Genomic DNA, 27,051 nt, shown 5'->3' with positions numbered 1-27,051 from the left:
TGAGGACCTGCTCAAATTAATAACACAGAGCTAAGACTGAATAACACGGAAGTAAGACTGAGTTCTTGGCGTCTCTCATTCAATCCCTGATATTTCTGCTATGTTCTGTTATTTTTCATATTGAAGCTTTCAATAGTTAGGTTCCAAGAGATCAAAGATTTGGCTCTAATAGAACTACAAGTCTCAGTCAAGGCTTTGAAGGCTATCGTGCAGGGATTTTTCTTGATCTGGATTTGCCAACAAGGAGCAGTTGTAAACTAACCTAAGTTGGGCCAGATCTGACCCATAAACATTCTTTTTGTCTTGTATATTGCTTTTTGCTTCATGTTTAAAAAAATTTTTAATTCCAGTAGAGTTAACATACACTACTATATTAGATTCAGGTGTACAATATTCAACTATTCCCTACATCACCTAGAGCTCATCACAAGTGCACTCCTGAATCCCCACTGCCTATATCACCCCTCCCCTCCCCTCTTTGTATACTATTTTAAAATAGTAGAATCTGAAGGTCTTTAAGCAGAGCATTTGCCCCTTAGTAGCCACAGGACTCAAGCTCCCCGAAGAGGATTGCAAATAGCAGGAAACTAAACCCCATAGGCAACAGTTTGCAACCTTTCCAGAGAAAAGGGACAACATCCCATCAGGGAAGCTGACATACCAGACACCGGCACTGCTGGCAGCTATGAGTCCAATTGTCTCCGCTTCGATAGAGCTTGTGTCCATTTTGATCTAAACATTGACTTGTGACCCTGGTGTCACACTCTGGGCAACAGAAAAGGTCAACGCTTGGGTTCTGGCAATCACAAGCTGTCCGTCGGCAGAGTATCTTTCCATCCTGTTTGGAAATGAGGTTAAGGAGGTTACATCATTAGGGAAACGAGGCAGCGGCACTACGAAAAGCAAACCTTATAAACACTTTACAGAGCACATAGGAAAGATTTCTTAGGTCAAAGTACTCCCCTGGCCACCTTTCATTTTGTTCAAAACAGATGCACGTGCGTGCACGCACACACACCCTGTCTTTCCCTGACCTTGCCTGCAGAGCAGCCCAAGTGAAAATGAAGAAATATCTCCAAGTTTAAAAATGTCAGCATGTTCTTTGAAATTCTTCCTAAATGTTTCCAAAAAATCACATTTCTAAGCAAAATGACAATTCAACTCAGCAGTTAAAAATGCATATACACTCAAGAACCTGTTTGAGGGGAAAAACATGCTACTTGTATTTTTATTTTTCCCAGTTCACAATGATATGATGAGATGCATTCAGATGCATTCATTGAATTTTACCTCTGTCTCAACTCTGGGAGGAAATCTGACTATACCCTTTTTACAGAAGAATGAACTGAGGCCCAGAGATGCTCACTGATTTACCCCGCATGGAATCAGCGATCTCTAAGGAGCACGTCGGGACTTCTGGTTTCAAAACAATTCTTTTTCTGCAAGACAGGCTCTAAGGTGCTTATTACAAGGGGCTCTGATCACGTGCCACTTTCCACCTTGAGGCAGTTGCCCAAATAATAGGCACCGAACAATTTCTGGAGTAATGGCCCTGAACACTCATACTCATAAAGACGTGAACTTCAATAGCGCTCAAACGGTAAGACTGCACATTTGCAGCATGTCCCCATTATACAGCTGTTGCTCACGGTAATTTATCACCTTAGACAATAAAGATGCTGAAAATGTAAGGTAAGACCTGTGGCCACCATCTACGGTAATAACTGCTGTGGTGAATATTTACAAAACCAAAGACTCTCGGAGCCAGTGGTACCTAAAGGGCACATGAGCAAGCCTTCTGGGCCTACCCTTGAACCTTCTCTAGAGCAACCATAGTCAAGTCTTCAAGCCCATGCTTGAAGCTGTTGAGTCTCAAGGAAACCACCATGATGGAAGGCATTCGAAGTATGTATCTCTGTTCATGTCTGAATGTTAAAAACTGGACTTCTTGTTGCCTTTACCCATTGATCTTTGTTCACACTCTTGCTAGTCACACAACTCCCAATCCCTTGTGTCACATTTTCAACTCTTCTTGTTCTTGGAAGACAGGATTTACGCCTCCACTGAATCATCTCATCTCTAGATCAAACATCTCTAGTTCTTTTTTTTTTTTTAACCAGTCCCACTAGTTTTGAGTCCTTTCACTGTTATCTTTGCCTTATCTTCAACAGTTTTAAGTATTTCCAATAGTACTAATATTAATAATAATAGTAATAATCCACCATCATTTAACACTTATTTGGGGCCATACTTTGTATTAAGCCTTTTATATGCATTAGCACATTTAATCTTGATAATTCTATGGAGTATGATTCATACTCCATTCCTCAAATGAGGGATCTGAGTAAAAGAACTAAATATAATTTTTAGTAAAAATCTGACCAACATAGTGAATTAGGACTCACAGTCATCTTGCTTTAAGCACTGTACTTTCTTTAATGCAGCCTGATTTCAATATTTACTTCCCCACTTACTATGGTTCTGTCATGGTGTTGATTTATATTGAGCTTAATGAAGACTAAAACCTCATAAGCCCTAGCCCCATCCTCTGCACTTAGTTATTTGGGGCTGGCAACTGTAAAACCTGATGTTTATCCTTACTGTACTTCACCTTGTTAGATCCATTTCATCTCTCTTGCCTGTCACAATATTTTCTAAATGTTGTTTCTGTCACCCACCACAGTTTGTCCTCCTTCACAGCTTAGCGACATCTGCAAACTTGATGGACATGCCCGCAGGGTCTTTACCTACTTCATTGATTACAATGTTGAATAGGACAGGGCTTGCTGAGACAAGTTTACTGTCAGCCAAAGCCGAAATCTTTAAATGCTTTACATTTTTATAGAGAATGGAAAGGAGACATGCTGGCTACATATATAATAACATAACAGGTTGAAAAATGCTTTTCTCTATTGCTGTAAGAAATGACAGTAAATCATAATTTTCCAAATATCAAGGGAGGAAAGACTATACAAACACATACACACTCAAGTTAAGTGAGCTGAGTCAGAGATTAGGCTGGATGAAGAACTGTCCAGATTCTAGGAATCTTCCAACTATAGGCCTTTATTTTAACTCGCTAACATATTTTGCTTGTGTAATCATTGCCCAGAATGACTCCCTAGTGATTTATTTTAGTCAAGAGGTTCAAGAAAGGTAATGGTAGCTATAACATAGAACTATTTGGTCAGCTCAACTACTGAGGTCACAATATCACTCCCCCAAGTATAGAAGGACTGGGCCTCAGTAACCCACACAGCTATGTCCACAAACCATATCAAACAGGGACAGATTCTTTCAGAAGAGGCTACTGTACTGCAGGCAATGAGGCCCAAACAGAATGTCAGGTTTCTCTCCGCAAGTGGGGATTAAAAGAATGAATAAGAATAAGTGGATAGCCTCCAGGGTTAGTATAAAATAAAGCAATTTCATATCTCATCAATTATGTGAAAATGCCAAATAGGGCTTCTTAGTTTCTAACATATTTTAGAACAATGGCTATATTCATTTTGCCTTTCAAATTACAGAGTAACTGTCAAGAAAATCATTTTTAATAATGAAAATGTCACAGGTGGCTCCATTAATTCAGTGAGAATGCCATTACAAAACCTCAACTCACAGAATACAATCACACTAGAATCCAAACTTGGCAAGAAAATGGAGCTCAAGGATGGTGAGCAATCCTTCTCATGGTCGATCTCTGGGCTCATTCCCAAAGCTTGACCTCTATCCCAGCTGAGGTGGCCAGAACAAGCCCAACTTAAAAGCCAAAGATATATTTTCCCACCCTTCTGCCATAGAAGCTAAATGCTTTTATGCAGCTTATTAGTGCAAGTTCAGCTGTAAACAATTAATAACCATTATAATATTTAAATTGCTCCTGAATTTTAAGAAGGACATAAACCTCCCCAGCAAATAAAAATGAATTCTTATTATGCCACGCAAAGTCACAGATTTTATACTATAAATTATACAGTTCATTACTGAATAGTTGACACATTAATTTATTTACTCCAGATTGCATAATATCATTTATTTTTTTGCCACAGTCTTGAAACTTTTATTTATTTATTTTTATTTATTTATTTATTTATTATTTTTTAGTCTTGAAGCTTTTAAATCAAGAAGGTGGACTTAGGTAAGATTATTTTTGTAAATTGCATAATAATATAACCTGGGGTTTGGCAAACTGATGCCTATAGGCCAAATTCAGCCAGTTGGCGATTTCTGTAAATAAAGTTATATTAGAACACAGCTTCCCTCATTGTCTGTGGCTGTTTTCACAGTCTAATGGCAGAGTTCAGTAATGAGACAGAGACCTTACAGTGTGCAAAGCCTGTCTGGCCCTTTACAGAAAATATGTTTTGATCTCTGGTATGAAGGGTAGAGTTAGGAGTGGTACTCTGGACCCACCCATCTGTTCTATCTTCTCACATACAAATTTATTGCGGCGTGCTATGCAATCTTCTTTACAAAATATTAACTCTGCCTTCAGGTTACATCCCACAACTAGTCCATAAGCCCTATTAGCACCTCTCTCATAAAAACTTTAAGAGTCATTGAATCCAACTGTCTCATTTTAATCAAGAGGAAATCAGGTCCAGAGAGGGGAAAGGACTTTTCTATACAGCAAATTAATGACAAGATAGGAACCAGACTTTACTCTGGACTTCCTATAAAACACTGAGTCTCCAATACGCTGCCTCCTTGTATCATGAGGAGGCTGAAGGGTAGGATAAAAGGACTTCACACAAACTGAAATCAGAATTCAGGGGCGACAGTTCTCAAAGCATGGTCCTCTGGCCAGCAGCATTATAATCTCCTGGGAAATAGTTAGAAACTCAAATTGCTCTTACCCAACCTATTGAACCAGAAAGTCTAGGGGTAGAGTCGGTGATCCAAGTTTCACAAGCCCTCCAAGAAGATTCTGGTGCAAGGGAATGTTTGAGGATCTCTGATGGAGAAACAAAGTAACCCAGTCCATCAGGGAATTAGCATGGCATATAACCCTCCAGGTTCCACAATGAAAGGCAGGGTTTGGAACTGCAAAGTTTGGAAGTATGAAGTCGGGGAATAGAAAAGAAGACCCTATTCCTTGAAAGGACCCCTAGGGTTTTGAGGGCAAACCAAACTTGTCATTTTGTTCATCTTTTAAAGAAAAGGAAACACAATATTGTTGGTTAGGTTTAGGAAGCAAAGCATTTTTATGAGTAAATACAGAAATTTCACCTCTACCCTGACCCCAGGCACAAGCTGACATATCCCTGTTCTTTTCACTCTGTGAGTGAGTGCCACATGGAGAACACCAGGGTTATTTTATTGTTAGCTCCAGGCAGATAGAGCTTTCTTCCTGCTTGAAGGAACTACTTAGGCTTCCCTACCAAGGCCAACTTCCTTAGTTTGTGGGCAAAGGTTTATATGAGGCCGGACAACTGGCCAGCATTCCAGACAATCTCTTTACTTTATCCTCCTTTATCCTCTTCTATGTTGCCAGAGCAATTTTACTCTGACTTTTTGATGATTCAGGGCAGTGGTGGTGGTGGTGGGGGTCAGGGGGGTATTGGTTATTTACAGTATCCATTTCCCTATCCACCTCTATCATTCCCAGAAAAACTCAAGACCTGGTATTGCTTGAGTCCTCAGTACCGCATTTAGTTTCAGGATGAATGCTATTCACTTTCCGATTAAGAAAATGAACAAACAAAACAAAACAATGCTGCAGGAAGCACAGAAATGAAATCTGCCCTTCATAGTTTGTTCTTTCACTGCCACTGGATTTTCCAGTTACTAATAGTAGTCACCGTAGGTAAAGGTGCAGGGGCAAATACAGTGTGCATTTATCCAGTGTGGCTCTTTCTCTTGTCAATGGCACCTGAAATCTTTAGCCCAAGAAAATGGGGCACGTAAGTCTTAAACATGCCACTCTGGAGCTTCTTTTCTGCCCATAGAACGAGAGTACACATTGCCTCAGAGGTCAAGTGTCTGACATCATTCATCAGGACGTATCACTTAATTTCTGTGTTATCTTTCATGTGACCTTACCTCTCTATCCCTCCTTCATTTTTTTTCTATCCCTCCTTCAGATTCTCATCTTTACTCTTCCAAAACTTTCCTTCACCATAAGTGGAACCTGTCCATTTAGTTTTGGTCTCCCCAGTCGTTCTATCGTACTGTAGATCACCCCTTGATTGGGCCACACCAATCCTAAACAAAAAGTCATGATACTCTACAGCCCACAAATTAAGTCTAAATTCCACTGTCTGGCTGTGTCCCTAGCCTTTTTTTTTTTTTTCCCTAGCCTTTATCTCCAGGCTTATCATCAGCTATCACCTTCCCATATTTTTCTTTTTTTTCTTTTTTTCTGATATTCTAAACTCAACATTTACTTTACATTTTCCTTAACAGAACATATGTAATGTTTCTGCATCTCTGTTCTTGCTCTTCCTTCTGTTTGGGGTTCACTTTCCTCACATCTCCATTTGGCTAAATTTCTCAACCTTGAAGTCCTTATTCAAAGATCACCTCTTTTGTGACATCTTTCCTTAATCCTTTCTGTATCTTCCTAGAATAGGGTATACTTCCCCTATGTTCCTATAACAAATTGTTCATGACTCTACCAGGGCATGACAGGAGATTGTGTATCCATTTGCCTATGCAGTTCCATAACCAACAATCTAAATATGTTCACACTAAAATGCTGCAGTTTCCTAGAAGCTAATAAACCTGAGATCTCTCTATCTTCTCATGTTGCACAGCTAGAAAAAAAAGATGTCTTCCTAAAGCCCTTGACAAATTTATGAATGGAAGAGCCACAGATGGGTATCTGTGAAAAGAAACTGGGTTGTAACTAAGATTTAGGGGTTAAGTCCAGAGAGAGAACCATTTTTCACTTTGGGTATCTGTAGTCTGGGTAATGCTAAAAGGACATGGGTTCCAAGCAATTCAGCAATCTTTCTGTGCCTAATCAACTAAGTGGCCTAAAGGTGCATAAAATCACGGTCACTGTCAAGGAAGCATATGGCATCTAAACAGAAGCCCAAATCCATTTTTGCTGGCCTGGTTGTATTGTTGAACTCCATTAAATTGTGGACATGTTTCAAGACCTCTTTTTCAATTGGCACAAAACACTAGCAGCTAACCTGGTGTATTCACTCTCAAGGGTGGGGGGGTGATAACTTTGACTCTTTTTTTGGGTCAGTGATAACTCATGGAGCGACAGCTATCTACGAGGTTCTGAACTGAGTACCTCGATATCTTTATCCTAGTTCACTCTCACAGCAAATGTGTCTGTAGGTGTTAACCCAGTTTTACCGATAAAAACATGGTTCAGAAATGTAAAATATCTTGCAGAGTTCACAGAACCACACCCAGCAGAGCAGTAGGGCTGGGAATCCGTTTTCTTAAATGGAGACCTGGACATTTTGTCATGGAAAGCTCAGATTCACTTTTACTGCCACCATCTACTTGTGTGAAACTTGAGTTTCTCTTTCTTCTGTAAAGGGATAATTATAATTATTTCATGAAGTTGTTGTCAGAGGATGAGGGGATGCGTATAGTGCCAGACATGTAAGAAATGTTGGCTCATTTCTACTTCCACCCTTATGACTGGAGGAAGATCTTGGGGCAGAGGAAGGGATTGTCCCGAAGTATCTATACAGAATTACCCAATGACATTGTTCCCCCTACCCTCTCTTCCACACCAGAACTCTTCATTTCCATGTGTCCTTTATAAATCAAATTAAGACATTTCTAAATACCATCAGAACTTCAGATAATATGTGGCTAAGTTACAGGAGCAACTATGGTAGGCTATACAATGTACCAGCACTCAATAGTACCTATTTAAATGCACTTTTTCATAGACCTCTTAATTATTTATCAGAGGTGTTTGATCTGCTTCTTGTCATGGTAAGGCTGGCCTGAAATTAAAAATAGAACCAAAAACTAGGGAAAGACTTTGACAAGAATTTCACTCTAACTCTATCATTTTTTCCTATTATTTATCAAACCTTTCTGTTGAATATATTTTCTATATAAAGTTAAAATTTCCATGCTGTATATCAAAAAGACAACACAATAAGATGATGAGATAAAAAGCAATAAATAATCAGCATAGATGTTTAATTGTTTTCTTTTTTTTTTCATTTTTCTTTTTAAAAAGATTTTATTTATTTATCCATGAGAGAGACACAGAGAGAGGCAGAGACATAAGCAGAGGGAGAAGCAAGCTCCCTGTGGGGAGCCTGATGCACGACTCGAAACTAGGACTCCAGGATCAAGCCCTGAGCCGAAGGCAGATGCTCAGTCACTGAGCCACCCAGGTGCCCCCATGTTTAACTTTTTCATGTAAAATTTTTGTTTCAAGAAAACTTTAAGAAAAGTTCCTACTGTTAGGTATATAAAATTAATGAACTCAAAAGACTAATGCTGGTGTACTCAGCCCTATAGTGATAGTCAGACATCTTGAAGCTTACATTTTTAAGTAAGTGTTAGAATGGTTGAAAACCTTGTGGAAAAATGAAATTTAGGGCAGCGCCATTGGCACAGCGGTTTAGCGCCGCCTTCAGCCCAGGATGTGATCCTGGAGACCTGGGATCGAGTCCCACGTTGGGCTCCCTGCATGGAGCCTGCTTCTCCCTCTGCCTGTGTCTCTGCCTCTCTCTCTCTCTGTCATGAATAAATAAATGAACCTTTAAAAAAAATGAAATTTGTTGTATAATCCAGGTCACTTTTAAATCATTTCAATATTTAGACCTTCAAATATGAAATTGACCCAAGTTATCAGTCTTTGTATTGTACAGAATTTGAAAGAATAATTTTTATATGATGACATACTAATCTTATCTCAGTGTACAGTATGCAAAGAAATGTATACATAATACTTACTGCAAAGTAAATGTAGAAATACCAGCTGCTGGCAAGAAAGAAAAGAGAAAATCCTGGAAAGGATTTGAAAGATCTATATGAATAATGGTATTAAACCACAAACTAAAACATTTTGGAAAGAGAGAAACAGAAATACTCAGGGCATAAATGTCACTAGCAGGTATTTTCACACTTATAGAATTTTAGAGCCAGAAAGAACTTCTGAAAGCATCTAGCCAATCTTCTCATTGTACAGCCGAGGGAAAGGCTCTGACGCTAAGTCATCTGCTCAAGGTCACATAGCCACTTACTAACAATGCCAGGAATAGAATCCAGGTCTTCTTGTTCTTGGTAGAATGCCTGGAAATTGAAAATTCCAAGGGGTTCAAGGGAAGGGAACAAAAACCCAGGAATAAGAGTTTAAGGTGAGAAAGGTTGATTTCTGGCTTTGTCAACTTTTAAATTCAATTTTCTTCTAAGTCTAAATGAGGGAGATGATACTCCATCTTCCAAGTATAATAGAGGAATCATATAGAAGAATATTTATTTTGAAACGATTTAAAGAGGCTTATGGTCCTCAGTTAATATAAGCCCTGGGTCAAAATATGAAGATAAAAGGATTTTAATTTAGTGGCTTAAAAAAAAAAAAAAAAAAAAAACACCAAAAGCACCCTAGGGATAAATGCACCAATTTCACCTTTAGCATGCCAGTCAGTACACATTTATAGTCTCCACTGAAGAATAATCGTGAAGTATCACAAAGCAGCTATTAATCTCTTTATGATATGACAACCCTGGCTGTGTATGAGACTGAGTGGTTTCTGACTTCTTGCTGGTATAGATTTTTCTCTTCATAGCCGTAAACTTTTTTGATTTTTTCTTTTAACAGATATTCCATCAATTAGAGCATACAATGTAAGAAGAATTTGTGAGTTCTTAAGCCCACAGGCTTTCCCACACCATAGCCTGCAAATAATTGTTCCACTGTCTTTCGGCATCTTGAACTTTGAAGGAAAGTTGGAAGCCAACCTGAAATTTCCCATGATATGCTGACCTTCTCTTGCCCTAATCCTGATGGCTTTAAACCTATTGGGTTTGTTATAGTATGTGAATCCTTTTGGTGTACAGATCACAGTCATTCTTCTATCTATAAAATTGTTTTGTTCCATTTGCTGTGTTCTCTTAGGAACACCCACTGCGTGTTACATTGCTACTGCCAGATTCCATATCCATCATGTACTTATGTTTCTTCTACACCTTTCCCCATCAAAATTGATGGGTTTTCTCCCCTCCATGGCAGCAGTACAGGTTTGATTCGATGAAGCTTCTTAGGTAGTCTTCATATTGCATAGCTTTTCCCTTCAACTCATTCTCCAAGAGTCACTTTCCTTCTCTTTTTCTTGTTTAATGATCTTGCCTCTTTGCCTATCTTGTTTGAGCTCTTGCTTTACTTTGAGGGACTAGAGAAGTTTTATCTAAATGTTTCTTCAGTTGTGTGATCTAATTTTGTTCAAGTGTGATTCTTAACCTTTACTCTCCACCCCCATTTTTGTAGTATCTATGCCTAAATCCCATATTAGTTTTTTTTTCCATCATTGAATGAAAGTGGCTCTATCTGAACCTGCCTGAGAATTTCATGATGCCATTATCCTGCCTTCACCCTTTTTTCCTGATAACCTAAGCATTGTTTTTTATTTATTTATTTATTTTCTGTCAAAGTTCAATTTGCTAACATAGATAGTTGACATACAATGTTATATTGGTTTCACATATACAATATATTGATTTGACAATATATTGATTTGTATATATTACTCAATATACATAATACCACAATACCATTATCCAATACTACAATAGTCTAGTCACCATGCAATATTATTGACTGTATTCCCTATGCTGCACTTTTCATCTCCATCTTATTTATTTTATAACTGGAAGTTTACACCTCTGAATCTCCTATATCTATTTCACCCACGTACCCAACTCCCTTTCCTTCAGCAACCATTAGTTTGTTCTCTGTATTTATGAGTATGTTTCTTCTTTTTTTCTTCTTTTGTTCATTTGTTTTTTAGATTCCACGAGTTAAATCAATGGTGTTTATCTTTCTCTGACTTAGGGTAATATTCTCTAGGTCCATTCATGTTGTTGTAAATGGCAAGATTCCATTATCTTTAATGGCTGATTAATATTTCATTATCATATGCGCATATGTATATCACATCTTCTTTACCTATTCATCTATTGGTGGACACTTGCCTATTGTAAATGATGTGGCAATAAACACAGGAATGTGTGTATCTTTCTGAATTAGTGTTTTTACTTTCTTTGGGTTAATACCCAGTAGTAGAATTATAAGATTATATGGTATTTCTATTTTTTAATTTTTGAAGACCCTCCACACTGTTTTCCATAGTGGTTGTACGAATTGTACTTTCCCACCAATAGTACATAACGGTTCCCTTTCCTTCACATCCTTGTCAACACTTGTCACTTCTTAGCTTTTTGATACTGCCCATTCTGACTAGTATGAGGTGATATCTCATTGTGGTTTTGATTTGCATTTCCCTAGTGATTAATGACTGAGCATCTTTTTATGTGCCTGTTGGCCATTTGTAGGTCTTATTTGGAAAAATGTCTTTTCAGGTCTCTGGCCATTTGGAGATATATATATATATGTATATATATTTGGTATTTAGTCTCAATTACTTATATATTTTGGATATTAGCCCTTTATCAGATATATTATTTGCAAATATCTTTTCCCATTATGTAGGCTGCCTTTTCATTTTATTACTGGTTTCCTTTGCTGTGCCAAAGCCTGCTATTTTGTTAGAAATAACCATAATCCCAGTGGTTTGTTTTTACTTTTGTTTCCCTTAGCCTGAGGAGACATGTCTGGGAAGATGTTACTAAGGCTGATGGCAAAGAAATTATTACCTATGTTTTCTATTAGGAATTTTATGTCTTCAGGCTTCCTCTTTAGTTCTTTAATCCATTTTGAGTTTATTTTTATGTATAAGATAGTTAGATATAAGAAAGTGATCCAATTTTATTCTTTTGCATGTAGCTGCCCAGTGTTTTCAATACCATAAATCAAAGAGACTCTCTTTTCACTATTATATATCTTTGCCTCTTTTTTTGTAGATTAGTTGACCACTTAAGTATGGATTTATTTCTGGATTCTCTGTTCTATTCCACTGACCTATGTCTATTCTTGTGCCAGTACCATACTGTTTTGATCAATATAGCTTTATGGTATATCTGAAATCTGGGATTGTGATTACTCCAGCCTTGTTCTTTCTCAAGATTGCCTTGTGGTTCTGTACATTTTTTTGTGGTTTCATATACATTTTAGGATTATTTATTCTAATTTTATGAAAAATACTATTAGTACTTTGATAGGGATTGTGTTGATCTGTAGACTGTTTGACTCTCCTTCTTTTAACAGTAAGCTTTTACCCTTTGCTGGCTTGTGTAATTCTGCTATTATATGATTTGGTTTTATTTGAATTTGAAACAAGAGTATGGTTAAAGACCCAGGATTTATGTCCCAACCTTGATTTTACTTCTTAGCCTCTAAGTTGATGTCATTATAGTCCATTTGGATGCTTAAGTGCTGAAACTATTTCTTGTGAAATTGGAATAAAACACTTTCAGATGCAAATAATGAAAGAAAAAAGCAGGGTCACATAAAAGTTCATTTTTTGGGGAATTGCCTACGGAATTTGACTTAGGGTTTTTAATTTAGCTCCTAAATCCGGGCCCTCCTCTCCCTCCACAAGATCTGTAAGCTATGCTACTAATGAGCAATGAATGCAATTGAAAAAGAAACCAACAAAAGATTTATGTAAAGAAATCTTCCTGTAGTTTATTCATTAAGGGGTGGGGTAGTAATGGAGGTGAGTTATGTGAACAGTATAGGATTACAAGAATTATTCATCTTTTGTGGCAATTTCAGTCTAATTCTAATGATTTTGGAGAGATTTTAGGAGTCAAAATAAATCAACTTACACCACTTAGATTTTAACACAATTAATTAAAATACTATGGAAAGTTTTAGTGATTGGTAAGTTCCTTCCCATGGGTGTAAATAAAACAAAAACTGAAAAATAAATTTTGGTTTCATACACTAGTGAGGACTCAACTAAAATCTTTTGTTTATTCCAGGGACTGGGGATCCATAAAGACTTAAAAAGGATTTGGGGTCAGGTTGTGATCATCCTAAGTTTGAGAAAAAACAATATTTTCTGGAAAAGAACTAATAAAGGAATTCATTCTTGTTTATCTGGCTGAATGGAGACTTAGTTGTCTCCACAAATCTCTCTCAACTATTTTAAACCAGAATAACCTTTTCCTTCTCTAAAAACTTTACCCTTTGAGTCAGTGCCCCACATGGTCATTAATACAGTACTAAGTTTAGAGTTTGAGCTCAGTCAAGTTGGATTGACTGCTTAATTAGTTTAAAATATATCAACAGGTATCCATCTGTAGAGTGTTACAGGACATGTGGCCAGATAAGAAAACTATGAAATTTGGGGTAAGCCAGTAGATTTCAAGTTCCAGGTTGGATATTTATATCATGTGATATTTTGGGCACATTACTTGCCCTAAAACTTAAAACTTTATCTTTCGAAGTTGTGTTATAAGCATTAAGTGTGATGTGCTGTTTTTAAATCAGGATGCTTGGAACATAGGAGGTATTCAGTAAATGGGGTCACTGGACCTATATTTGGATGTGTGGAACTAGATGCACGCATAGGGTAAAAAATGCACTTCATGGGGTAATGATCTCAACACTTGGTTTAGCTTTCCTAAATAGGTGCCCCTGGTCTTTTGGCAGTGTGGCAGACTTGAAGGCAGATGAGCGAATTGAATGACTTTCCAACTCTGTTCCTGAATTTATCAGGATACCAGCTCCTTAAAGAGGCTGCTAAACAAGTCACTTCTCATGGTTCCCATGCCCATAAAGCACAAGATTAAAAAGTCCCATCCCAACAGACATAAAAATACAATGCAAGAGCTACAGTAAAGAAACATCAAAGGAAAACGAATAGGCAAGATCAACAAAAGAAGAAATAAAGCACAAGGAAATCAAACATTTTAATAGGCCCATTTTGCAAAGCATAAAGCAAAACTGGGTGATGACAAAATTTTATTTTTATAAACATTAAACTCACTTTTCCAAACAACTTGATGTAAGGAATAGCCAGCCTAGCAATGAGAACGAAAATGAAGACATCATTTACCAGAAGGCCTCATACTATCATTACCATTTATTCAGAATAGAGGTCTCCCTGTCTCTGACTACCGGAAGAAGGAAAGTCTGTGAGCCTTGCTTTTCTGGGTGATGTCACCACAAAAATGAGCGAGTTCATGTAGGTGATCATTTCAGGCAAAGAGTAGTTTTAGTCAGCAAGTTTGTATAAGTGTGGGATGAGGGCTCATTAAGCTCTCACTCAACCAGCCTGAAAGACACTGCAGGCTCTTGGTGGGAGGACTAACACTGGCTTCTCTGCCCCACTCCCCCCTGTGCTCTGCAGTCTCCTCTCAACTCTACACCTCACTTCTCACTAACAGCATGATCAATTCAAAATAAGTTTTCCTGCCATTCAGCATCATCATTAGCTGTCCCAGGGATTGGAACAGGGGGAGTCTTTACAGAGACTGCAGGAGGCCCAGAAGTCAACACCTGGTAGAAAAAGGAGGGGTGGAAGAGAAGAGAGCGAAGGAAGGAAAAGAAGAGTCACAATTCCTACTGCCCTCTACTAGCCTCACCTTGCAGGAGCACACAGAACACCTGTCTTCTTTCAGGGTCCACACCTGTCCATTGCGCTTCAGTCCTCCCTCATGGGGGCAGTCACCAGAGCAGGAGGGCCCCGAGGGACAGAGGCAGTCAAAGCCCCCTGCCAGGTTGATGCAAGCAGAATCATTCCAGCAGGTATGCGTTCTTAAGGCACATTCATCAATGTCTGCAATAAAGAAGGCGCAGAGCTTTAGAATCTAGCCAAGATTGTTAATAGAAAATAGTGATCATTTACAAAAGCATTGATTTACATTGCTGAGCATTTAGCTTGTGCCAGGTACCGTGCCAAGATGTTCACACGCATTACCTCATTTGCTCTGCAAAGCAAAGATGTATAGGAGCATCTTTTCTTATCTCTATTTTGCACATAATGGAGCCGAGGGTTACAGAAGTGAAATAACATACGTACTGTCATATAGCTAATTACTATAGGGACTCCAATTACTAAATTATCCAGTAGCAGCCCTAAGCTAGTTTTAGGATATTCTCAAGAACTACACCATCCAGAGGCTATAAATAGTGCTAATTCATTAACAGTGTGGATACACCCTATGGAGAGCTGGCTCTTTTAGTAAAGGTGTGAACAGATCAGCCACTGAGTAGGAACAAGTGGGCAATTAGGACAACCCTGAACCAATTAGACTGCCTCAAGATCCTTAGGCCAAGGGTGAAAGAAGAGGAAATTATTCTTGGTGGGTGCCTTGCCTAATCAAATCCTCTCCATACTAATGGCCAAAAGCATTTTTTTTCTCACAAAAAAAAACAGAACAAAACAAAACCCATCTTTGGGCTATTGCAGGCATGGCATTCATGTTGATGGAAGACACATATATTTTGCTGGTTTTGAATGATAGCTAAATATGGAAGGAAAGCATAAATCCAGTCAGCCTACCCTGATGTTCAAAGCTAGACTGACCTTAGCAACATCTCAAACTCATAGCTGTCCAGTCCTGGTTGGAGCCTTTTCTAAGCGGGCCATCTATTACCTCAAAAGGCAGTCAATTCTATCACTGAATAACTCTTTAAGAAATGTCTTCCTTAAATGGAAATGAAATATTTTTCTGGTAACTTCTACTTATTGGTGCTAGCTCTGAGAGCACTCCAGAAAAGTCTACTTGATTTTTCTTACTTATGACAATCTTTACTCTATTTAAAGATATTGGTCATTTGTCTGAGTCTTGTGCTCCACTGATTAATCTACCACCATGTCCTTCAACTATCCTTCAGATGATAACATTATGCCAATAAATTTTTACCAAGTCTTCTATGCACAAGGTTTTTTTGCACACTAGGTATTACAAATGTTGACGATGACATGTAAGACACTGTCTCCTTCTGAAGGTGAGTAATAAGAAGGAACACAGAAGTATGTGTAGATAACTACTGGTAGACCTCTGATTGGAGGGTTTTTTTTAATAATATTTATTTGAGCGAGAGAGAAACAGGGGGGAGGGGCAGAGACAAAGAGGGGAGAGAATCCCAAGCAGACTCTATGCGAGCATGGAAGCTGTCACAGGGTTCCATCCCATGACCCCAAGATGATGACCCAACCTGAAACCAAGAGTCAGACACTCAACCAACTGCACCACCCAGGAGCCCCATGATTGGGAGGTTTAACTCCTATAGTAAGTTAGAATAAGAACAGTATAAATTAACTTACTCTACATCTAAATTTCATGTTAAATATGTACAATGTTGTAGGTATTTGGTTAAGGGTTACAAGCTTAAAGAAAAAATGTAAGTGGCATTTTCTTTTAAAATACTCAAAGCAATAAAGTGTTTAAAGGCATAATATCAATTTTATTGCTAGTATCTGTACTTACATATTGTTTCAAAGTTTTTCAAAGCTTCCCCATGAGTTATGCTGTGTAACTGCAAGATGGAAATAGTTATTCTCATTTACAAAAGATGAAAGTGAGGCACAGAGATGAATAAATGGTCATACTTCTACTACCATGTTAGAGCAAGGGATGTACCCTGGGCCTAACACATACACTAGAGTTTTTTTGTTTTTTTTTTCTGTGCCAACTCAAGGTCTCTAAAGTCAGAATACAAGAATGTTGTGTGGTTTTATCTGCTTTCAACTATTTACCCTCTAGATATCGCAACTCATTTTCAAGGATAAGATCTTATATGGATCCTCTTTAGTTGAAATCCTGTGAATGATATAATTACTCAAAATTTGCTAGAATTTTGAAACTATTGTAACTTAAAAATAATGAGAAATAAATGACCTATCTTCCCTTACTAACTGCACGCACTGTTTCTGGATTCACAACAGAGGTACAAAGTAGAAAATGTTACAGAGTTCATGCAATATTTCTGGAAGCTAACTTATTCCAAGATTTATTTTTTGTGTTTGTCCCATCAAATGTAGTCTCAGTCAAGACATTTAATGATTTCTCTTTTGAAAACCGTGGAAATGAACCCAGATTATAATACCTAGATTCCAAATTAACTATAATCTGACTTCAGTTATGTCTTCACTGTTCCCACTGTTCCTCACGGGGCCCCTGCTATTCTCAACATATTTGATCATATGGTGCTCCTACCTAGAAACCTTCCTCATCTCCCCAGTCTTTTTCCTCTAACTCTTCCCAGTTAAAGGTAGCATTGAATGTGGGAATCAGGTGATCCCTGTTTAAAACCATGCTCTTCCAATTAATTGAGTGCTTACTATGTAAAAGGCATTTTACACATCTCTGTAGGTCTTTGGTCACATTATTTAGCCTGACACTTATTTATCTCCTTTTTAAAATCATAACCAACTAATCCATTGTTATTTATTTATTTATTTATTTATTTATTTAAGAACATGTGCATGCACACGCGAAGGGGGAATGAGGGAGGCAGGGGGCATGGCGGAGATGGAGGAGGAGGGGAGTCGGAGGGGGAGGGGGTGGCAGAGGGTGAGGGAGAGGAAGAATCTTAAGCAGCCTCCACAAGCTCAGCATGGAGCCCGGCATGGGGCTCAGTCTCATGCCCCTGAAAACATGACCTGAGCCAAAATTAAGAGTCAGGTACTTAACTGACTGAGCCACCCAGGCACTCTAATTTATGGTCTTTTCAAATAAAACTGTACATAAGATTCAAATATTTGTTTCTTGACTTAAAGAATGTTTATAGCAAACATTCATCTCCTTGAACTCCCAGTACAGTGACAATGTTGGTAGTACATCCTATCTTGGAAAAATATTAAAATGATATGTTTGCATTATTCTTATTCCTCGGTTTTTGCTTAAAATGACAAAATATTTGGTCTTACACTTCTCTCATCATATTTACAATCTAGTTTGGATATCTAGGAGATAGAGCGTAAATTGATAAACTGATGGCTCATCACACATGTAATCATAAGAAATAAAATTCAGATTTCCCTGAACTCTATATTAGCCTATCTCTTCATACTTGTTCCCAACTATTGCATTAGCCTCCTATTCAGTCTCCCTGACTCCAACCATTTCTCACTCTAATCCTCTGATTTTTGATTGTGGACTCAACAGAAATAATTGAGGAACCTTAAAAATTACTGCCCAGGCTCACCACCACTAAAGACTGATTTAATTAGTGTAAAGTAGGATCCAGACATCTGGGCTCTGTTCAGCCAGATGAGAATCATTGCTCTAAATACCTTTCACAGGGGAGTGGCGTTCTAAAAAGCAAATTTGTCCATGTCACTCTTCTGCTTACCACCTGTCAGTGGTTCTATGACATCTATAATAGAAGATCTAAATTCCTAACCTATCATATAAGCCCTGATCTAACATTTCAATTGTTAGCTTTTATCTCCTCCCTTTTCTGTTCAAAAGCAATGGCTTATCCACAAACAGTCCATGTTGTTTCCTCTGTGTGTGCCGTGCATATGCCTTTTCTAGAGTATTCCATACCTACTCTATTTTTTCTTAGCCTGTATGGAAGGGGTTGCACACAAATTAATTAATTGATAAGGTAAGCATTTAACTTCCTCTGTTGTCTTCATTCCTGTGCAGTCTTCAAAATCAAGTATCATCATTTTTCATTCTGCAAAACAGTCACTATCGACTCGGTACTTTATCCACAATGCTACCCAGGCATTTATTTCTTAGGAGTTACATATTTAATATATGCATCTCCATAGATAGATAGCGACCTCATTGAGAGTGAGGACTAAATCTTTTTTTCTTTTTCTCTTCTCAGTGCCAACAGAATGCACCGTGGTTGTAACAATGTGTTGATTTAACTTACTTAAATCCAGGAAGTTTATAAACCATTATTATTATAAAGTGTATTTTACTAAAATTTGGTCTCGTGGGTATTCAGTAAGCATAAGACATAACTGCAACCTTCCCCTTCCGAGAACACATTGTATCATTGAGTTTTCATCTGGAAAAGCCCATAAGACTGGTTCAAAGTACAAGAAATATAGCAAAATAGTAACTACACTAAAATAGGAAGGCAACCTTCCTTCCTCCCTCTCTACTCTAGCTTCCTGTGAAATGCTTGAGAACAAGGACAGAGAAGGCCCATTAACAAAGCACTTCAGAAAGAAGAGTACTTTCAAGATTCCAACCAGTAGTGACAAAAGAATCTTTAACGTACGGTCTTCTCTAAAATCATCTCTAAATTGGCAGTTTATGGCCAACTATAATCTGCTTTTTTAACATTTGACTATTTTTTCATTTACAAAGTTGCAAGCATTTTGGCAGTGTTTTCCCCTCATGAATTAAGACACCTGAGCATAAAGATGAACATACCTAGTGTGTGCAATTAAAACAGGGGACTAAACCTGGATTTGCTATTGCTGCTCCCAAATGAAAGGATTTCACAGTTGAACATAGAACCATATTGCCTACAGAGTTCCATGTGATTGCTTTACTTATGACACAGAAATCTAATTCTGCTTCCATGCAATTTAACAGATTTATGGAAAGCCAGATGTTAGCAATTATGGAAACCGACATCATTCATATTCTTGGTAATACAGACCTGTTTGCTCTGCACAAAGCCAACTTAATCTATTATACATATCCCAAGGCATCCAGAGGGAAGAGGCACCCTATTTACATATTGCAACTGTTGTTCTCTGCTGAGGAAACACAAAGACATTCACCCAAGATACTCACCCAAATCATCTGACAGGCCTCCATTGACAAAGAGGCAATGAAACAAAAATCAGGCAAAATATCCCACACTCAAATCTATAATCATTAAAGCGTACTTGCTTTTTCTTATTGTAAGTAATGGCTTTCTGTGATTTCCTTGTGTTTCTCCTTGTAAATTCATTATTTAAATGCTCCATGCTCAGATGAGAATTTCCGCAATAAAATTCTATGGCTGAGCTTACATTAGAACTAATTTTCTTGCATTGACATTCTCACAATTTCTGAAAGCTGTTATTATTGTACTCAATTTTGCTTTAAAAAAAGTCTGGTTGGGCCTAGTCAATCTGCTTTGTTCTTTAATTTGAGGTTCTTAGGTTATTTGGGCATGTAAGAAAACACAATCCAGAAATGTTTATATCAGCAGCAATCAAACCAATCCCAACCTAGCCTCAAACAATTTTCCTATCCTTCGAGAAAAATGGCTCTGCGGAAATTTTAATAGCATAACAGCTGTAATGGTGGTACCTGCCTCAGGAGCTAAAAGTTCTGCAGGTTGATTTCAGAGATCAAGGTAAACATTTTTGTCAGGGGTTTGGTAGCAGTTAGGTCAAAGGAGGGAATTTTTTCATTACCCCATATTCTACTTTCTTGAATAACTTTCATAACACATCTAGTCTTACTTCCAAACTCAAAACAGGTGATGTGTCAGAAAACAAAATTTAACCTGGGGTTTGAATATCCAGCTGTGTGTGTTCTGACTTGGAAATCATTACCAGACATTAGTTGTTTGGAAATGAGAACAGAGCTTGGGGGTTTATTAATGATAGACAAGATAGGGTGCAGATGCCTCTCCCACAGCTAAAGCAATATTGCTTTTTACAGTGACACGGAGAAACTTACAGGGAAAAATATGCACACTGCACATCAGCAAAATAAATGAAAGAAATAAGAAATCTGAGGTCTGAAGTAGCTTGCAAAATACAAGGCAAATGAAATTGTAACCTGCACAGAAAGTTTCAGGTCCAGAACAAGAGAGGTGATAGCCATGTTCTAGGGCATGCTAGTCATCCTGTACTTGGATACCATGTTCCCTTTAGAACACAGACTATTAAAGATGGGGTTGACACACACAGGACCCATCAGAAAGAGATCCATCATCTGGGACTTAAACTCATCTCACTTTAATGAAACATGAGGTGTTCAGCCTGAAAAGGTAAAGACTAAAAGAAAAGTGAGTGGTGGCTTAGTCTATTTGAGATGCTATGATGTATCTCTTAGGAAGAAGTTCCAACGTCCTTCCAGGGTCAGCTCTTCTTTATTCCAGCCTCCACTCAGTCTTGAGTCAGAAGAAACCCTTTCCTATAATGTTTCTCTTACTGCTCAGTGTGTAATTTTTATTACTCATCAGTGGGTCTTCCCCTTTTCTTTTGATTGAGTAGACCCTATTTTTAAGCAAAGGAAAGAGAAAAAGAAAACAGCTTGTTTGGGCTCACCCTTTCCTTACCTATTTCCCGGAGCCAGGTCTTATTTCTCCAGTATCTACCACTAGCAGACACCTCCATTTACGCTTCTTCCTCCTCTCCTAAATATTTGCAAACTTCCACAGAACCCTCTCTTCAAAGTCTAAATCCTGAAGTTTCTCATGACCCTTCGTTTACAAAACCATCCTCCTTCAATCAATATTTGTTATAATATTTGTCATTTCAGTCTAAGCGTTCTCTTCTTGACCCTGGTGGGATATGATACTGCCCTATTCATCCTTTTACCTCTTCATTCACCCAATTGCTAATCACCAATCATCAATTTACTAAGTACACATATGTTTATTGAGCATCTACTCTGTCCTAGACATAGTGCAAGAGACTGGGGATAAAATAGGAAAAGAGTAGAGTCATGGTCCTACAAGTAAGGACTTTGTAGACTTACTCAATTTTTGAAGTTATTAACATTTCCTAAGGTTCCACCTCTGGTCCTTGGCTCTCTTTCTCCTCAGTGGAAGCAGTAGAACATACCAACTAAAAGCCTAAGCTTTGGAATCCAGCAGCTGTGGGTGCCAGTTAATGTGACCGGTTCTTCCAGTTTCCCTGGGACTGAGGGAGTCCCTGAGATCGGGGACTTTCAATGCTACCACCAGGAAAGTTCTAGGAAAATGGGGACAAATGAGTCACCTGAGCCCCAGTCCCATCCCTACACCTATTGTTTGTATGACTTTGGTAAATTTACTTCACATCGTCGAACCTCGGTCCGAAATTGAAAAATGTGGGAAAGAAAATACTTCCTGGGATAACCTGATAATTTCAGTAAGCATGGAATACAATGCTTATCATGTAGTGATTTCTCAAAAATTATTAGCTGTTATTGTTGTTCTTACTGTTTCTATATTTTTTTCTCTCATAGTATTCATCTCATCTCATGGGTTCCCCTGTCCCATTTTTTCAGGATATACTCAAATCCACACCACCAGTGTGGATTTAAGCTGACATCTTCATCTGTTTACCACAGATTTGCACTTGAAATCTAAATTCTCACACAAATTCTCATGGACTTGAACAGTACATTGGCCAAACAAACCCAGAAATGCTAACATGCTAAGCTCTCTCTCTAAGCCCTAATCAGTAAATCTGGTGTTAAGGCTAAGTGAATAATATTAAAAGGGGGCAGCCCCAGTTACCCAGCGGTTTAGCGCCGCCCTCAGCCCAGGGTGTGATCCTGGAGACCCAGGATCGAGTCCCACATCGGGCTCCCTGCATGGAGCCTGCTTCTCCCTCTGCCTCTCTCTCTCTCTCTCGCTCATGAATAAATAAATAAAATCTTTAAAAAAATAATATTAAAAGAATATAGTTTCTTGACACTCCATGGACTTGCCCTGGACACAGATCAACTTGATAGGCTGCACAAATTTAGGTGTTCTGCAGATGGAGAAAACAACTCATCTAGATAAGAAAACAAGAGGAGAATAAAAGCAGAATGACTTTATGGTTTACTTTCTGCCATGAATAACTCATGCCTCTTTAACGAGTGTCTAAATCTGTTTAAAATCAATATGATTTGGTGTCTCCTGGGTGGCCTAGTCAGTTAAGTGTCTGCCCAGGTCCTAGAATCTAGACACAGTAGAGCTTCTCTGCTCAGCAGGAAGTCTGGTTCTCCCTTGCCCTCTGCCTCTCCCCCTGATTGTGGATGCATGTGGTGCTCTCTTTCAAATAAATAATAAATAAATAAATAAATAAATAAATAAATAAATAAATAAATAAATAAATAAAATAAAAAAAAATCATATAATTCTGACCAGTGGAGAAAATAAAAAATCTATATTGAAAAACTTACTATCCAAAGGGAATTTTACTGCACAGAGAAGCTACAGTTTTGATGCCAACAACCCTAGATTTATGTTTTTATATATCTGCTTATAGGTGAGATGGTGGGTTATGTTAGAGCTGCGTCTGCATCCCTGAGTAGAACTGTTATGTTTTTACAAGTTGCTAAATGTTTAACACTGGGCCACATACCTGCTGTTGTTATATTCATTTTATTGTATAATAAAGCTTCACCCTCAACTGAAAAGAATTACCCTCTTGCACTTTAATTTTTTAATCTCCTTATGTTACCTCACATGCAGAGCTGCGAACGTACATTTCTATCTTCCTTATTCATTCACTCAGAAGGAATATTCTGGTCTTATTTATCTTTGTGTCTCCCACAGCAACTTTATAGTGTCTTTTTCCTGCTATGAGTTGCATGCACATGTGTTAATTTTGAATCTGGTTGAGTTGGCTCCTTGTCCTTTAGGGACTTCCGTTTTCTCTTTGGTAAAGTATAGGAATTGTATAAGATTTTTTCTAAAGGCTTGTCCATTTCCAGTTTGTATGAATACTTTTTACCTTTGTAGGACTGAGTTTGTAATTCCAGTGTTAAAATATAAATGATACTAGATGGAGAACAGGATAGAGGAGAGTGGAAGAACCCAGCTTCAGAATGACAAAGAGATTTTTTTGAATTAAACAGTTTTTTTCCAGAGTCAATATTTATTGAAACATCTCTTGTCTCTCTCAATGAGTGTTTACAAGCAGGTATCACAGAGAGAAAATAATGAAGAGAGAGATATAGTTTTTCTACCTGCATTGAAGCCTTGGAAAATGAAAATGTAGTCCCTGGTGGCAAATATACATGGGGAATCCAGGTGGGATGAAAACCAAAACTAACTATCTTGACAAATCATTCTTTTAAACAAGTTGTCAGATGAGAAATAATTTCTTCTCTCTTCTAAGCCAACAGATGGTCTTAGGCACAGAGAGTTTACAAAGTAATTTCATTTACTTCTAGAAATATCCTCCAACTTACATAGAAATCAAAGGTCAAAAAAAAAATTCTCAGTGTACAAATCTAAAACCAGATCTCGATCTAAAAAACAAGAGGGTCAGATTATAATATACAGCCCTTAAGAATTCAGAGACCTTCCATGCCTATTATTTGTCTCCTTCAACCACTCTGTATTTGGGTCCCTAACTTCAAGAAACTTGTCAAAGTTCTTCCCCAAACATTTTTCCAGTGGAAAATAGAGTTAGGGCATTGATGAAGGATAATAATTTGGACAATTGTGCCTTATCTATTGAGAGAACTAAACAAGCTATAAATAAATCTTAATGTCATCTTACGGTGTCTTTTCTTAGATGTTCTCTTCTCTTGGATCTTCTTCCACTCTTCATATTTAATCAACTAAATTAGTAAAAATAGATCTGGGGCTGTCTTCTATTTTGAGAGTATATGCTCTGGAAAGATCTAGAAGGTATTTGTGGAGTCAAGGGAAAATGCAAGGAATAGAAGACTTCAGTCCACTGCTCTAGGCTTTTAGGAGACAAGTTCTGTTTATTTTGAATTTTTTTTCTTTCTGTGTTTTTTTACTCCAAGGGAGGTAAAACTATAAAGACTTTAACTAGGTTGGTTTCTAAGGAAAAGCAAAGGAGGCCACTGACAAAGATTCTTTCTTGGAGCAAACTCTGGTCAGGCTCCTCTGAGCCCTCCGCTTGATGAGTCCTCAACCTTGGCATAAACACTGCAGAGTCTCAGCACAAATGATTTTGTCTACCCTATCCCACCACGTCAAAACATTTGAACAAACACTAGAAGAGCTTCTACATGCAAGACCACATCCCTAAGATCATGGCTCAAGCCCCCTTAAGTTCCTGCATGGGAAGGCTCAAGGCTGCCAAAAAAACTTACTGTTTCAGCCAACGCCTATATATATATAGGGTTGGCTATATGTAGCTAACCCTATATAGCAATTTCCACAAATAAATATTCAACATTGAGACACTGATATTATGAAATAAGATTCACAACTTTTACCTCCTTACCTTAGAACATAAGACCCTTTGTAATCTGGTTTGCACTTCCATTTACAGGGCTCCCTTCTTGTTGCTCCCTACCCATAACACACTCATACGATATGAACTACTTTATCTGCCCTGGAAATTTCACCAACCCTTGGACACATTTAGATCTCTTTCAAGACTGCTCCAATCCAACTGCTGTTCCTGCTTGGAATCCTACCTTAATATCTATTTTCCTGGAAAAGAAACCCTTCTAATCCTGTAGACCCAATGAAAAAAAAATCATAATTTCTGTGAAAGATTCCTATGTACATTGCCATCCCCACATGCCCCAAGAAGAAGTTAGTAAAATTTTTCCTTAGAGTCTTATTTTTATTTACTGTATATCTAACCACAACTCAATCTCCCCCAATTCTAGCCCCCTCCTCTTTCTCCATTTCAGACTGGAAGGATATTCCTACCAGGAATGTGTGCCTAAGACTTAGCACATGGACTAGCACAGATCAGACCCTCTCAACAAATGCTCACCCAACAAGTGAGTGATGATTTTTATGTTGACAGTGCTTTGTTTGGTTTGAGTACAATCATTTAAAATTCTCTGCTCATAAACCCAGAGGTAAACATTTCCCAGCAGCACGAGTAACCTCAAACTAAAACAAACAATTCAAGATTTACTTCAAAGAAGTTGTAGATGCTGATCTCTGAATTGCTGCATAGACATGATCTTTGGCTCTAAGACTTTCAAGACAGAAATTTCTATAATGAAACACTTGTTTCCACTGAGTTTTAAGAGGCAGAAAGCTGGGGCGCCTGGGTGGCTCAGTGGTTGTGCGTCTGCCTTTGGCTTGGGGCATGATCCCGCAGTTCCGGGATCGAGTCCCACATCAGGCTCCCTGTATGGAGCCTGCTTCTCCCTTTGCCTGTGTCTCTGCCTCTCTCTCTGTGTCTCGAATGAATGAATAAATGAATGAATAAATGAATGAATAAATAAATAAATAAATAAATCTTAAAAAAAAAAAAGAGGCAGGAAGCTGACACCTGTAAGTAATTCAATACCATAAAGTGCTCAGACACCGAGAAAGGCAGGTGAACATTGCCAGAGATCACACTGCAGATCCTCAGGTGAAAAACATCAAAAAGCTAAATCAAGCTGGTAACTGGAAACACCAAAGCTGGATCCTGGTATTTCAATGGTGGTTTTTACATTGTTGGGGTCAGATCTGAGACCCCAGTGAAATCTGTGGTTCCACTTCCTCCAAAAGATGCATATAACCACATATACATGAAGCTGCTTTCAGTTTAATGGCATTCCAGAGCCTCTGAAGGCTTCCAATGAAACCTCCAAGGCAGCAATTCTCAAACATGAGTGGGCATCACAATCACCTAAATGAGGCTCATTAAAACACAGATCACCAGCACAATCTCCAGATTTGCTGACTCAGTAGGTTTGGGGGGTGGGGAGGGTAGAGTGTTTTCCTTTCCAGTGACTTCCCAGGTGATGCTGATGGTGCTGATCAAGCTTCTAGAACCACTGCCCTAAGCTACACAGAATTGAGTTCACAGACAGTAATGTTAGGAAACTCTGTTTTAGGAATACCACGCTCATTTTGTTGTCACCCAGTTGGTACTGTCAACTGTTCAGGAAGTAAAACAGCAACAATAATGACAACACAACAAACCAAGCCATTTCAAGCTTAAGAAAAGTTTCTGCATGTTGCAAGCTTCGAGATCCTGTGCAGGAGGAAATCAAAGAGCCTCTATTGTTACTTGATCTTTCAAAACAAACAAACAAAAAAAAAACAAAAAAAAAACACAAAAAAAAGGCCAAGTTCGCAATGACAGAGAGGACTTCAAGGAAACCACAACTGCACTGCAAAGCACAGTTAGGGAGACCCAGCAGCCTTCTTCCTAACGGCGACTCCTCCTCTATCAGCCCAGGTGAGGCTCTACCCCCACCCAGGCCGTCCTCACA

At 38.3% G+C, this 27,051-nt stretch overlaps 1 protein-coding gene across 2 annotated transcripts in view; it reads right to left on the bottom strand.

Moving 5' to 3' along the window:
- Positions 1-27,051, bottom strand: part of NELL1 (neural EGFL like 1) — an 822,581-nt gene that overhangs the window by 8,498 nt on the left and 787,032 nt on the right. For both annotated transcript variants that reach the window (XM_038569260.1, XM_038569261.1), the window contains 2 exons: positions 14,644-14,837; positions 662-838 (listed from right to left, as the gene is read on the bottom strand). In XM_038569260.1, the coding sequence (XP_038425188.1) occupies positions 662-838; positions 14,644-14,837 (371 nt within the window). The remainder of the gene's footprint in view (positions 1-661; positions 839-14,643; positions 14,838-27,051) is intronic.

The sequence above is a fragment of the Canis lupus genome, chromosome 21 (assembly GCF_011100685.1).
Source record: "Canis lupus familiaris isolate Mischka breed German Shepherd chromosome 21, alternate assembly UU_Cfam_GSD_1.0, whole genome shotgun sequence".
Classification (NCBI taxonomy): Eukaryota; Metazoa; Chordata; class Mammalia; order Carnivora; family Canidae; genus Canis; species Canis lupus.
This window is presented reverse-complemented; position numbering and strand designations above follow the sequence as displayed.